This window comes from Mauremys reevesii, linkage group 24 (genome assembly GCF_016161935.1).
Source record: "Mauremys reevesii isolate NIE-2019 linkage group 24, ASM1616193v1, whole genome shotgun sequence".
Classification (NCBI taxonomy): domain Eukaryota; kingdom Metazoa; phylum Chordata; order Testudines; family Geoemydidae; genus Mauremys; species Mauremys reevesii.
This window is the reverse complement of record NC_052646.1, coordinates 5,439,728-5,454,662: the sequence shown is the minus strand read 5'-3', so window position 1 is coordinate 5,454,662 and position 14,935 is coordinate 5,439,728. Positions and strand designations below refer to the sequence as shown.

Sequence of the window (14,935 nt, the reverse complement as noted above, 5' to 3'; positions counted from 1 at the left end):
GCCTGGGCGGGTCGGGGGGGTTGTTTTAGCACCTGGTCGCAGGCTGCACAAATATTTCCGTTCCCCTAGCAGCTCACGATACAGAGATTTTCAGATTCCAAGGCCAGCAGGGATCGTTGTGATCATCCAGTCTGACCTCCTGCGTACCTAGGCTCTAAAATCCGAGTCCTGCATCACCTGATGGATTTGTTTTGAACCATGTAATTTGAGACACCAACCTTGGGCAAATCACTTTGGCCCAGATCCTCAAAGTTATTTAGGCACCTAACTCCCAATGGAGTTACCTTTAAAGATCTGGCTCTCTGCCTCTCTGGGCCTCAGTTTCCCCTCACATATTTTTGTTTCACCTACTTAGACTGTAAGTAATTTGGGAGAGGGGCAGTTTTACTACAGCTTGATCTTTGCTGAGAAAAAAGATGTGGTTTTACCAAGTTAAAATTCTGATGCAGTTGGGCCCTGGTCCAGGTAACTGACTAATAACACACGTTAAAACTCCCACTGTCCTGTCTACACTAGGATTAACACAAGTTTTTTCTCCTGCGGCGTGCCTGCTGCAATGGGGCTCTGATCAGGGATGCTAAAGTAACACACTAGTCTGAATTTTCTGGAGTTTGCTTAAGTGCAGGAAAGATGTACACAGAGGGAGGGTTTTTTGAAAGTGTTGGCTTGATTCTGCTCCTACTGGCCCTGTTTTGAAAGGCAAAAAGGGCGACTCGTTGATTAAAAGCTAAAAAGTATGACCCAAGTGTAAGTGATGCAGCGTCAGCTTCGGCCACCGAACTGAAAAATCCCCCACGACAGGCGGTTTCGTTTCAACTGAAACTGATTTTTTTCCATTTCCCCCACCCCTCAACAAAACAAAAAAAAAAAGAGAGAAAATGTTCCATTTGGGCCGCATGAAACAGTTTCAATGTCAATTCCGAACGACCTTTCGGATCGAAATGTGTCTGAAATTTTTGTGTTTGGTTCCTTTTTCGGCCCAAGCTATTCGCCGAATTGGCCAGTGGTTTCAGTGCCGCACAAAATGAAGTTTCCAGCTAACTTACTATTTGGGTCATATTTTTAGGCTTTTCTTTGCAGCCGTAACATCTGGAGACTTGACTCTTGTTTTAAATGAAAGCTGAGATTCTGGAGAATGGTTGAGAGTTTTGTCTCTGTCCTCCCACTCCTCCTCTACGTCTTTGCACCTCCCCCAACTTTGGGGGTCTCTGAGTTAGACTAACACTCTGCTCTGTGTCTCTTTAGGGCTATGCAGGTCATTCAACATTGATGTCAAGAGACCCCAGATCTTCCAGGGTCCGCCGGAGGCTCAGTTCGGTTACAAAGTCCTGCAGCACGAGGCCGGAGGGGAGAAATGGTGAGTCTGGAAAGCATTACACCTACCACAGCAGTTCCCGGGGGGGCCGCCCTTCGTGCCACCGCGGACATTGAGAATTTTACAGGGGCTTGTGAGATGGAGTGAGCCGAGGCGAGCCAATAGCTGCATGTGCTTTGCACAGCTGCATTCCTAATTCAAATCCATTTTCGGGCCATCACTGGAAACCGGTTTGACTCCGGTCTGACATAGTTCCAGTGCCTTTGGTGAGGGAGAGCGAATATTATTTATTTGCATTCCAGAAGCATCTAGGTGCCCCAGCCAAAATCAGGCCCCTGTTGTGCTCGTCCCTACAGAACTTACAATCTAAACCAGAGGTCCCCAATCTGGGGGGCACGCACCCCCTAGGGGGACATAGAGGAACCTTTGGAGGGGCCCAGGCCAGCCCCCATGGGGTGGGGAGGGAGTGCCCTGGCAGCAGCTCTTTCCCCAGCCCCGCTTCCCCCCCCCCCCACCCCCCCCCAGTCCTCCCAGCCTTCCCCCCCATCCATATGTCCCCCCCCCCCGAGTCAGTCCTCCTGTTGTAGCTCCAGGTGGGGGGGGGGGCAGGGGGGGGGGGGGGGGACCTCAAAGTTTGGGGACCACTGATCTAAACAGATAAGACAGACAAAGGGTGCGAGGGGAAACTGAGGCAGGGAGCAGGGAGGTGACTTTCCCAAGGTCAGTGGCAGAGTTGGGCCGGGGAGCTAGACTTCCTGAGTCTTAGGCCAGTGCTCTAACAACTGGGCCATGCTGCCTCTCTTGAACATGGGGAACCTTCAAAGCTGGGAGAAACTGGTTAAACTCACTGCACTGCATGGCCAGGGCTCGGAGGTACCAAAGGGACAAAAACTGGAGAACCCCCCCCTCCCCCTCCCCCCCCCCCCGCACTGTTGAAACAGATGAGGTTCCCCTGGCTTTAGTTTGAGCATCTGTACTGCGGCCATGTGCGGGAGCAGGGGACCAAGGAGTCTGAACCGGCTCCCTGATTTCCCCAAGCGCGCAGCAGCAGTTTATAAAAAAAATACAAGGAAATGACTAGCCGCCCTGACTCAGCTGCTGTTTGAAAATGATTCACAGAAGGAGAAGGGGGGAAAAATAAAAAATCTTCTGCACTCAGGAAATCCAGCTGCCGAGAGGAGCCAGCGGCGGCCGGGACTGTGCGTCGTAATTGTTTGACACGAAGGTCGGCTGAATACAGGAAACAAGCACTGCATAGTATGGGGGGTGGGGGGTTCTGGAGGGGGATAGGGAGTGAAGTAGCAGGCCAACAGCTGTCCGTGGGTGTTTGGAGCAAAGTCTTGGATCTGTAGCCATCTCTGTGTGGAGCTGGGAGCTAGTGTTATTGTATGGCTTGAATATGAGCTCAGAGGGTGACCCAAAATTGCCATCCATTAGGTGACCAATGTAGGAGTGGGTGGGTCACCGAGCCATTCCCAGTGGACTGGCGACCACATCTTCCTTGGCGCTAACTGGCCCCCTGGGCTGCCAGTCTCAGCAAGAGATGCCCAAGTGAGAACAGGCCGTAGGGAATCAAGTCCTCTCTCTTAGCTGCAATGAGGAGGGATGATATTCGTATTAAGGCTTAGACCAGCTTTCTCTGTAAAGCTCAACTCTTCTAAAGCTCTACAGTCTGCATAGTCACTCGGATTGCCTTAAAACAAAGAAGGAAGTGTTTCTTCACACAACGCATAGTCCACCTGTGGAACTCCTTGCCAGAGGATGTTGTGAAGGCCAAGACTATAACAGGGTTCAAAAAAGAACTGGATAGATTCATGGAGGCTAGGTCCAGCAATGGCTATTAGCCAGGGTGGGCAGGGATGGTGTCTCTAGCCTCCATTTTCCAGAAGCTGGGAATGGGTGAGAGGGGATGGATCACTTGATGATTCCCTGTTCTGTTCATTCCCTCTGAAGCACCTGACATTGGCCTCTGTCAGAAGACAGGATATCGGGCTAGATGGACCTTTGGTCGTTCTTATGTTCTTAATTTTGCTGGGCCTCATGGGATCACTGGGGAGGGTTAGTGACCCAAATATGGGGTCATTTGACCAAGGGGCTCCTGAGGTACAGTCCCTCCCAAAATTGGCAAGATAGCATGTGTCAGTAGGCTAAAGGGAGGCTGTCCCCATGAAAAGCATCTATTGCCACTCCTCTGTGGATGCTGCGTGGGTCTTTCCCGACGGCACCTCTGCCCACCCCCAAGAAAACGTGTGTCTCCAACTCCGTGTTCTACAGCTAAGGCAGGTCCAGCTGACGGACAAAACCACCTCCAGACCTTAACTGGTTTCCCTCCTGGGCTAAATTTGGGGCCTAAGATTGGCGATGGTGTTCTGAGCAGCCACCCAGGATGGAAAAGGCAGTACCTCCGCCCGGGTTTCGAACTGGTCCCCCACACTCTCCGCCACTTTAAAGTGCGGGAAGCGGGCGGGAAAACATAGAGCTTGTTGGGAAATGGGGGGGGAGGGGCGCTCCATGGAAAATTTTGACAAAACCCAAAAATCCATCCTGTCGTTTTGTCAAGCCGTCCAGTGGACAATGTTGACTTTTTGTTGAGGGGGTGTAACAGGGTGCTGGCCAGGAGGTCCTGAGTCAGGCCCGTCAGCTCAGCTCCAATTAAGAAGCATTAATTGGGGCTGCCTGAGTATGCCAGGCCTAATTGCTAGAAGAGAAGCACCTGCGGGCCTCATTAGCCAGGGGGCTATATAAGGCTGGCAGGAAGGAAGTGAGGGGGGAAGAGAAAGGGACGGGAGGAGCCCCAGGCTGGAGAAGTGAGTTGTCCCTCAGGTGGCTGGTTTGGGGCAGACTGTAAATGGAAGGTGCTGGGAATGAGACTGAAAATAAAAAGCACTGGTGACTGCACTCAGAAGTCATCTCTGGCTGACGTGTTGCGAGAGCAAGTGAACTCCTCGTTACAGGGGGGGACCAAATCAAAAACGTTGGCCCCAAACTCAAAACCATCTGGCTTTTCCACCCACATTTTTTCAGTTTTCTGACTGAAAAAAAAAAAATCAAAACCTTTCAAGGAAAGCTGACGCATCCAGTAAATATTTTGGTTTCGTCAAAACCCCAGTTTTCCATCCCAGCCTCCCCTCCCTCCCCCCCCACCAAAAAAAAAGTTTTGATGGAAAATTTTCGATCAGCCCTAATAAAACAATCTCGGGCCAATGCCAAGATCCTGACGGGCTGCCAGCATATCGGCTGTCTAAGCAGGCACTGGCTTTTTTAAAAAAATGAAACAAACTGTGATGAGTGCTGGGAAGTCAAAAGCCGCTGGCCTGGATGGGAGATACACCAAGAAAAGACCAACCTGTCTGAAGTACTTAGAGTGCCTCACCATTGTGAATCCACTTACGCTGCGCGGGAGGGCAGTGCTATTGTCGCTGTTTCCCAGTTGGGAAACGGAGGCTCGGAGTAACAGGACATGTCACAAGACTAAAGTTAAGCATGTAGATAAGCACCTGGCGCCTGAGGAGTTAGGTGCTGAACATCTTTGAGGATCTGGCAACTGAATCCATTGTTCCTCTGCAGCTCTGTCGGCCGCGCTCAACAACCACAGACAGCGCGAGGAGGGTTGCAGAGTTTGGCCGAACAATCCCAAGTCTGCATCCAAGTGCCTTTTCCCCCCCCGCCTTTTCCTCTCACCCATCCTCAGCCCGAGAGCTGCTTTCTCCATTCACTCCTCCTCAGGCTCATTCTCGTCACCAGTGCTCTGTCCTCAGGGCTGGGAGTACAGAGAGCCTCCCCGGACCGGTTTCATGGTGTCTATTTTCTCCCTTCTTCGTTTGACTCGATCTTTTTTCCCTGGGGTGTTTTAAAAGCACTGGCAGGCAGTTAAAACACCGAGGGGTTGTTTTCTGGGTGGGAATAGGGCCAGAGCTCTGTAGTTCCTGGGCATCAGTGGAGCACTGGTGACTTGCCCAAGTTTTTGTAAGAACAAGGCATTGACCTCCCATCCCCCTAGTCCTAAGGCATCACCCCAACCACTGGACCAGCTGAGGTTTTGGCCTGGTACGTCCTTCCCTTCCCGATCCATCTGTGCAGAGAATTTCCTCCACATGTGTTTTCACCCGGAGGCGTGTGAACCAAGAGGAACTCACGGAGCCATAAACTTAGGCAGCGTTTTAGCTAAAGCAGAGAGCCAGAACTCGTCTCCCCGAAGGTATTTTCATTACGTTACCAGACCAGAGGCAAGCAGGGGGCTGGTGTGATGAGGATTCCAGGAGGCTGAAGGATTGGGAAAAGCTCGATTAAACCAGGCACGGTCAGCCCCAAAGAACCGTATTTGCTAAGGACACGCAAACACGCCCGGCCTCGCTGCGCACATGCTGCTGTGCCGGCTGGTTTCTGGGGAGGTGTGTCTAAAACACAGAACTGGAGGTCTTCTGGACTATTTAAAGGGGTGCAGGCCTATTCTGTTGCTCTGCGATGCCCAGCTCTGTGAGGGAGTTTGTCTAGCCCAGAGGTAGGCAACCTTTCAGAAGTGGGGTGCCGAGTCTTCATTTATTCACTCTAATTTAAGGTTTCACGTGCCAGTCATACATTGTAACCTTTTTAGAAGGTCTCTTTCTATGTCTATATATATAACTAAACTATTGTTGTATGTAAAGTAAATAAGGTTTTAAAAATGTTTAAGAAGCTTCATTTAAAATTAAATTAAAATGCAGAGCCCCCCAGACCGGTGGCCAGGACCTGGGCAGCGTGAGTGCCACTGAAAATCAGCTTGCCATAGGTTGCCTACCCCTGGTCTAGCATCTAGAGTAGGACCCTGGCAGTTGCAGTGTGATCTCTAGTCCAAATTCCGCCAGTGACTTGCCTGGGCATGTCATGTCCCCTTCCGTGTGCCTCAGTTTTCCCATCTGTACAGTGGGGCTAATGATGCTCTGCCCTGCTGTGAAATGCATTGCGATTTTAGACTGGCTTATGCTGTACAAAGTGCCAATTATTGTTAATTAGGAACATAGATGCTACCTATTGGATCAAGGTGATCTGCAGTCACCTGTCTCTGAGGATAGCCAATCACCGCAACTTTCGAGGAAGGTGCAAGAATCCCTCCTAGTGGACACTTATGGAATAACAGACCCTTAGGGGCAGTTTCTTACTCGCCTCAGGTTTATGCCATGCACCGTGAAGGGTTGACATATAACACTTTTAAAAACTAACTATAAAACTTCCCTGCAAACCTCTCCCTGTCGCATCAGAACCTCAGGATGCTCACTCTGCTGACGATTTATTTCTTTATGGTCTGAGGCGGAAGGTCCCATCTCTGCCCCCCTTGACTGTGGTTGCTGACTGCGTTGTTGGTGTTTCCTCTCCAGGATGTTGGTGGGGGCGCCCTGGGATGGGACAGCCGACAACCGGAAAGGGGACGTGTACAAGTGTGTTATGGGTGCAAGAAACAGCTCTGCGTGTGCCAAGGTCAACCTAGGTAACGCCATCTGAAGGCGCCGCCTTGAAAAACGGATCCGTTTGGGTTGAAATTTTCAAACCTGCCCTGAGGGATTTGGAACTTGATGGTGACTGGAGTGCTGGCATCCAGACCCAGGAGCCCTGGCGCCCAATCTGCCAAGCACCAGCAAACCCTAATGAGAATGTACCCTTCGTAATTGTACTGGCATTTTCATTCCTGAAAACTGGGTGTCTAAATCTGCCCCCTCCCCACCCCGGGTGGTTTTGAAACCTCTCAGCCTTTCGAAAGTAAATGTAAAGGGCAGGGTTTACAAAGGATCTCACGGGAATCAGATGCCAAACTCTGATTGAAATGCCCAGTTCCTCTGAAAACCTCAGTCTGAGCCTCGGAGATGGGCACTAAAATGCCGTTTGCTTTTCCTTCCGCCTCCTGGCACTTTATTCAGGTGACATGGCCCTGAGGAACGTCTCCACGCAAATCAGAAACATGCACTTTGGAATGACGCTCCTGGACAACAAAGAGGATGGCTTTGTGGTGAGCAGATTTCTTACGAACGGGCAGAAAAAAGTCCCACGTGCCGCATTTCTGTGAGCTGCCTTTACCATCCTGTGTGTGAGCCTCACAGTCGCAAACTTAGACCCAAAAACTTCCTATTGTGGTGGCATCTCGGGACTCCTATTGAGATCAGGATCCCGTTGTGCTAGGAGCTGTACATACCCATAATGAGACAGTCCCGTCCCCAAAGAATTTACAATCTAAGGCAGTGTAAGACAAAGAGTGGGAGGGGAAACTGAGGCCCAGAGACTTGCCCAAGGTCACATGGCAAGTAAGAGCTGGAAATAGAACCCAGAATTCTTGACCACTGGTCCAGGGCCCTACCCACTGGGCCACACTCCCTCTTGAGCTGTGCTAGGCTTGGATAAAAGGAATATTTTCAGTGTGTGTCCAGTGTCGCTGGCGCAAGCTGCATTTTAACACTGGGAGACGTTATCGTTTTGTAAATTTCCCCAGCATGGCGGAGAGGACTTGCCAACGTGCTCTGAGGGAGGGAGAAGCACAAATCCTGCCGAGAGCCCAGTGGGGGGGGTGTGCCTAAATCCCTTGGGCTTTTTGGGAGAGTCCTGCTGAGGGGTGGAAAGTAGATCCTGGGGGATGGTGGGGAGAGACAGGGGTGGACAGAGAAGATTTGAAGGAGGGCAGAGCTGGGAAGGGGCAGAAGGGTGGATGGGGTGGGGCGGGAGAGGAGCGACATTCGAGTGGCGTTAAACTAGAGCGAGGAAATACCCGAGGTGCTCTCAGCCTGCCTCGGGTCCGGCTGCGCTCGGAGCACCCAGCCAGGGCCTCTTCCCCTTTGCCAGTCCTGCAGCATGAGGAAGGCAACCGGGCCTGGCTCTGTCATTCAGCTGGGAGGGAGGAGGAATGAATATAGCCCTGTGTCGCTTTTCGCTCCCTGCCAGCTGCCGCCCTGCATCTCTGTGGTCTCGTGCTTGTTTGCTCACTGAGTCAGCGTCTGCTCAGAGCCGGTCAGACCACCATGGGCAGTGGGGCGGCCGTGCTGGGTTCTCCCCCAGCCCCGCTGCCTTTGTCACTGGGGATCAGTTTCCCCCGCAGCTTCCCTGCTCTGGACACGGCACACTCCCTGGAGTAGCCATCTGTTCGAAGGTCCTTAGCTGGCTCTCGAGACCGGAGTGGCTGAGAACTTCCCAGTGGTTAGCGGTTTAGCACCATGACACCCCTGTGGGGTAGGGACACGGGTTATCCCTGCGTCACACACAGAGAGGCCAAGGTACAATCGAATACCCGCAGCAGCAAGTCTCAGAGCCCGGGTCAATGGCCGCCTGCTCGCGGGGCTCAGGCTGCCGGGGGTACGAATAGCAGTGTCACCGTTCCGGGTGGGTCTTTGATTGCAGTGGAGACATACCCTAAAGGCCAGATTCTTAAAGGTATTTAGGTGCTCAACTCCCTTTGAAATCAATGGGGGCTAGGCGCCTAATTCGACTGAAATAATTCCACGTACACCCCACCTCGGGTGGCGCGGTAAAGCATAACGCCGGGCATTGTGTGCTCCCCGGCTGCCGGCTCCTGCATGACACGAGCTTGGTAGGTCTCAGGCCAGTTCCCAACAGACAAGCGTCCGTCTCTCAGAAACCACCCCCTCGACTGACAGCTTCAGCGCCAAGGGCTGATCGGGGCAGAGCGAGGAATTCCCCTCCGCACCTGGCAGCAATCGTGCCCAGCCCAGGGGGAGACGGAGGCGCTGAGACCCAGGGATGCTGTTCTCTAGGGCCAGGACTTAACGTCACGCATATCACGTCAGGGAAAGGACAGCGGGCTGGCTGGGCTATCCTAGTACAGCAGGGTGGGAGACACGTCCGAGGTGGGAGAGACACTCACGATCCATCTAATCCCTGCCCATGCACCAGGAGATGGGACGTTGGCCTAGTCCAGGGTGCCTGCGGCTGGAGTAATGGGCTAGCCAGACCCCTGGGCTGTGCCAGGGGAGGCGCGTCCGGATGAACCACCGCTCTGCGCTGGCATGGCAAATGCCTCCTGTTTTAGTAAAGGGGTGAGGGGGAGCTTTAAGCTCCGCGGACAGAATGATGGGGACGCGCCATCCCTCAGGGACAGGCTTAACCTGCATCTTCCTCTCCTCGGCAGGCCTGCGCCCCTCTCTGGTCCCAGGAGTGCGGCACCTCCATGTTCAGCACGGGCATCTGCACCAGGGTGGATGGCAGCTTCCAGCCGACCGAAACCATCGCCCCCACGGCTCAGAGTAGGTGGCGAGCCGGCTGCTGCGTGCGTGGAAATGGAGCCGGGCCAGGCCACAGAAGCTGCCTGGGCCTGAGACTGTTTTGCGTTACAAGCATGCCAGCAATGCAGCCAACTGGCTTCCCCTCCTCAACCCCTTTTGTGTGGACTTGTGGCATTCGTATCGCAGCAGCTTTGGGGGCAGGGAGGGGGCGGCTTGCTGGCCTCTTGGGTCTGCAAGTCCTGGGGCAATGCCAGAAAGGAGAGGTCACCCGTTCAGCTGTGTCCAGCCTTAATGCAATGCCCCGGAAAGGTCTCCTCCGTGCTCCTGTCCGGGATTAACCGGCACCAAGCCCTTCCCACAATGCCCTGCCTCTGGCACCAGGCCGGTCCCAGAATGCCCTGCCTCTGGCACCAGAATGCGCCAGCCTCCGGCTGTTCCCAGAATGCACTGCATCCAGGTGTTAGGACCAGACTTGTGCAGCAGCTAGCTCTGTGGTGACCTGCTGCCGGGAGAGGCATTCAGGAAGCTGTTAGCGCTTTTCCATACAACATGGAGTCTGAGGGCTTTTCTTACACTCTGCCACCCACCTTGCAGGGCCAAAACGTGTTCATCTGAGTGTCCTGCTGTGCAACTGGGGGCCCTTCATTTAAGCACCGGGGATAGAAATTGGATCTGAGAGGCCAAAATCTGCCTTGACTCTTACACTTGGTAGATCTCTGTCCTCTCAGAGTCACAAATAGTCTCTGCTCTAACCACAAGGCTCCTGCCTCTGCCAGGACTGGGGATAGAACCCTGGAGTCCTGGCTCCCTCTACTCCCCACCCTCCGAACCCCAGCACACTCCTGGCTGCTCTAACCACTACACCGCACTGCCTCTGTAAAAATCAGCCACCCAATCAAGATCCTCCCTAATTCCAACAGCAGGACACACTCGCTAGCCCCAGGTCTGTACAGCAAAGCCGCAACGGCCATGATCCCCATTCCCCCATCTCAGCTCCCATCTGATGACTCACCTGCCATGTGTGCATGTGTGTTTCAGGGTGTTCTACCTACATGGACATAGTGATTGTTCTGGATGGCTCCAACAGCATCTACCCCTGGTACGAGGTACAGAACTTCCTCAGCAACATCCTCAGCAAGTTTTTCATCGACCCGAACCAGATCCAGGTGAGTGTATCCATCAGATTCAGTTGGGGACTCAATCCGGAGCAGTCATGTGGAACTCAGCGGAGTGACTCTGGCTTGATATTGGGATCTTGTAAATATTGCCTACACCAGGATCTGAGCAGCCAACATAGCTGCAGGAGGGCAAGCCCCTGACAGATGTAACTAGGCTTGGCAGGATTCGGTTTTTTTATTTTTTTAATAATTTCTGTGGCTAATAGATATTTATTTTTAAGCATTTTTTTAGATTTTTAAACTATTTAAATTTTCACGGTGGTGGGAAATTCTGGAGGGGTTGCCCCGGGGTGTGTGTGTCAGACAATAATTATTTCAAGACAGATGTTGAGATCCAACAAGTTAAAGCTTTATAACCCTTAAAACACAAATTGTCGACGTGACGTGTCAAAATACAAGAAAGTTAATCTCGAACGTTAAGTCCTCAAGTGGCATTTTCCGTCCTTGGCCTATCTGAACATTTCAATTGTGATCAATGGAAATAGGTTTTCGTCGTGGGGAGAAATCGACGTTCCACGACATTCACCGATAAAAATCCACGCCTAGACATAACCTAGATGGTTTAATTCAGTGGTTCTCAACCTTTCCAGGCTACTGCACCCCTTTCAGGAGCCTGATTTGTCTTGAGTACCCCCAAGTTTCACCTCACTTAAAAACAACTTGCTTACAAAATCCGACATAAAAATACACAGCGCACTAGTACTGCAAAATTGCTGACGTTCTCATTTTTACCATAGCATTATAAAATAACTCAATCGGAATATAAATATTGTCCTTACATTTCAGTGTATACAGAGCAGCGTAAACAAGTCATTGTCTGTATGAAATTTGAGTTTGTACCGACTTCGCTGGCGCTTTTGATGTGGCCTGTTGTAAAACTAGGCAAATCTCTAGTTGAGTTGATGTACCCCCGGAAGACGTCTGCGTACCCCATGGGGTATGCGTATCCGTGGCTGAGAATCATTCGTCTAATTTATGCGGGTGCGGACTGGGATAAACTGCACGCTGGTGCAAAATTGTGGAACCGGTGTCTATTGTAGGGGGGCACCGATGCAGCTGGTAACGTCCCAGTGTAGAGAAGGCCTCACTTCTGCAGATTTGTGTTCCCGTAGCGGTGAGAACATGGCGCCTTTGGGCCAGGCGCTGTTCAGAGACCGTCCCTGCCTCAGAAAGTTTACAGCTGAAATAGACAAGACAGACAAGGGGAAAGGCCAGAGCGAGCAGAGGGAGGGCTGATCCACCACCCCCATAAATCTTGGGGTGGGGATTAGCCAGCTGAGGGAAGGAGAGGGGGCGTAAGGAAGGGAGGTGGGGGGGCAGGGCAGAGAAGGTGGAGGGAGGGGAGTAAGGAGGGCAGGAGTGCGTTGAGGCTGAAGTGAAGCAGGGAGTTGGCATCTTGGCGAGGCTAAAGCCCCCTCCCTCCGGCCCCCCCAAGGAGATCAAAGGAAACAGGCTTCCCCCGCAAACGCCAGCCGCCCGCCCCCTTCCCCACATCCTCAGGATGAGTAAAGAAGGAAACGGTGAGTCTGGCTGGCTTGCCGTGGGACAGGGCTGACTCACAGGGGGCAACCGGGCTTGACTCAGGGCCGCGGTGGTGGCTAACTGCCTCCCCTTCCCCCACCCTCCCACGGGTCCCGATTCCCTTCCAAGGGCCTGATCCTGAGAGGAGTGGCACACCCACGCTGCTCCCACGGGCCCTGGGGCTCAGCTCCTCCCAGCAGCGGGGCCGGTGGCTGTGATACTCTGCAGGCCAAACTCAGGAGCCTCTGCAAGGGGGGCCCCTTCTGACCTGAGCCATCAGCAGCCATGGCTGGGCGGAGGTGCTCCCAGCCCCCTGGGGTATCTGTCTGTCCTCCCCCTTTGCAGAGCCCAGACAGACCATGCAAACGGGCCTCTGACCCTGCCCTGCTGCCCCCTGAATGCCCTGCTTTGCTCTGGTCCCAACCGGCTCCCAGAATTCCTTGCACCCAGCCCCTCTCTTCAGGATGCCTTGCCTGCCTTTGGCCCCACGTTGCTCCCCAAACGTCCAGTCTCGCTCTGGCTCTGCAAGCGGCGCCTTCCCAGAATGCCTTGCTCATACCCTCTGCTGTATTCCCAAAATGCCTTTCCTCGCTCTGGCCCTGGCGTTAGCCCAGTCCCATCATGCCCTGCGGCTGGCACCAGCTGGCCTGGTCCCAGAATGCCTTGCACTGACACTCTGGTTGGCGTCTGGTTTTTTTCCACTCCCCAGGGTTTGTGTCCACTCGGGGGGGGAGACAAGAAATCCCACCCCATAGGAAACAGGAAACGTAAAGAAAAGAGGCGGAAAGAGAGCCTGACCTCCGAGCTTTGTCGTGTGTGTTTGAGGGGTTGGGGGGTGGAGAAGGCCCGCTCTGCTGAGTCGGCACAGGCCAGGGCTGAAACGCAAAACCTCATTCCAGGCCGGGTGGCCTGGAGTCACCCAAGCGAAAGCCAGCTTTGTTATTGCTAGCTTAGCTCCCACCAACCGATGGAAGGGACCGCGATGCCACGGATTTCCCCCCCTCCCGTTGGTGTGTTGGACGACGCCTGCCCTCCCTGGGCTGTGTTAACTCCCTGCGTACAGATCTTACATCCCAATCCGCCTCTAGCGAGCACTTGGAGTCTGACTGCGTGTCCCCTCTGCCCCCTTTGCTCTTCGCTGCTCTAGTACATTAGCCAAAGGAGAGAGGATTTCCTCTGGCTGGAGGATTCGATGCTCACGAGAGAGGCAAACAATGCAGCATCCCGTCTGGGATACACACCCAGACCGGTCTGCAACCTTGCACCTGAACTAATCAGACTGATGAGATGTTTGCCCTTTGGCCTGTGCAGTTAGCCAGTGTTCTGGGCCGTGCAGGGTGGGTTCTGTCACTCAGTGCTACGAGTCAGAGCTATCCTTGTTTCTTCACAAAAATGTGTGCACAGAGTCCTGCCTTCCGTTCCCAAGCATGGCAGAAACAAACAGCAGGCAGTTTCCTTGCTCGGACAATGCCACGTCTGCCCCTCCAGCGAGCTCTGTGCCCACACACACAAAGTTAGATAAAAACATACGTATTCCTGCTGGAAGGTTGCAATATAACTTGATTGTATTGCTTAGAATTCAGAACAATAGCCCCAAAACAGAGAGAGACAAAACAGGCTGCTCCCTAATGCAGTGACAAATGACTGACCCCACCTTGCTGTAAGTGGGCTCTTTTCAAATTGGCTGCCTGCTGTGCTGACTGACTCTGCTCCCACACTTTGCTACACAGCCCTCTAGCGTGCAAGCAGGAACACCCCCCCCCCCGCCCCCCCGGCCGCTCTTAAAGTGATAGCTTGCAATTCCAACACAGTCCTCAATACACCTGCAAAGGGAAGGTCAACTGACTTGCTGAAGGCCATGGACTGAGCCCTTGTCTCTCGAATCCCAATCCACTGCCCTCCCCTTCCTACCCCAGCCTCTGCATGCAGGGATAAGGGATAACTTAGCACTGAGCTGCCTGTAGCACCACTGAACGTGCCTCCCCCATTATAGGTGGGGGTGCTGCAGTACGGGGAGAAAGCTGTCCACGAATGGACCCTCCAGGATTACCAGACGGCGGAAGAAGTGGTGGAGGCGGCGAAGAACATCAGCCGGCAGGAGGGCCGGGAGACTCGCACGGCGTTCGCTATCCACAAGGCCTGGTACGGGGAGTGGCGGGAGGGATTTCTCATGAGAGCTGGGTGTGAGGATTTTTAACTGTGGCCTCCACACTTCTTAGCTGCTTAAGTGCCATATCCATTCTGCGGTGAATTTCCAGGAGCAGAAAGTTCCTAGATACCCTGTTCTCATGGTATTTCCTCCCCTGGCAGGACCAGAGAAAAGGGGGCCTCTTGCAGGGAGATGATGGCAAAGTATCTTGGTGCTTATACGGCTCTGGGATCCCAACACCCGGCACAAACTGTGTGTGCCTGACGCCACCGAAATGCAGCCAGCTCAGGGGTGGAGAACAACTGTTAACAACCCAGCACAACAGTGTGGGGAAGGAGAAACGCAGCCCAGGAAGGGCAAGTCCTCACTCATGTCTTAAGTGCCTTAGGTTTGTTAAGAAGGGAATTTAGTTTTTAAGACTCCTCGCAGACGCCAACACACTGAACCTCGGGCATCTCAAGTGCGTGGCCTTTGGACGGCTCACAGAGCTCTCTTCCAGCCCAAAAGCTAACCCTGTGCATCCTCTGAGGTCTTTTTTGCTGGGCTACAGTGCCAGGCCTCTTGGGAGCTGAGA

The 14,935-nt window shown here is 53.2% G+C and overlaps 1 protein-coding gene across 1 annotated transcript in view; it reads left to right on the top strand.

The window, feature by feature from the left end:
* The window catches only part of ITGA10 (integrin subunit alpha 10), a 49,979-nt gene that overhangs the window by 12,180 nt on the left and 22,864 nt on the right, over nucleotides 1-14,935 (top strand). Inside the window, exons 2-7 of the mRNA XM_039513613.1 lie at nucleotides 1,246-1,357; nucleotides 6,670-6,779; nucleotides 7,207-7,295; nucleotides 9,420-9,534; nucleotides 10,552-10,679; nucleotides 14,206-14,354. Of these exons, the coding sequence (XP_039369547.1) occupies nucleotides 1,246-1,357; nucleotides 6,670-6,779; nucleotides 7,207-7,295; nucleotides 9,420-9,534; nucleotides 10,552-10,679; nucleotides 14,206-14,354 (703 nt within the window). The remainder of the gene's footprint in view (nucleotides 1-1,245; nucleotides 1,358-6,669; nucleotides 6,780-7,206; nucleotides 7,296-9,419; nucleotides 9,535-10,551; nucleotides 10,680-14,205; nucleotides 14,355-14,935) is intronic.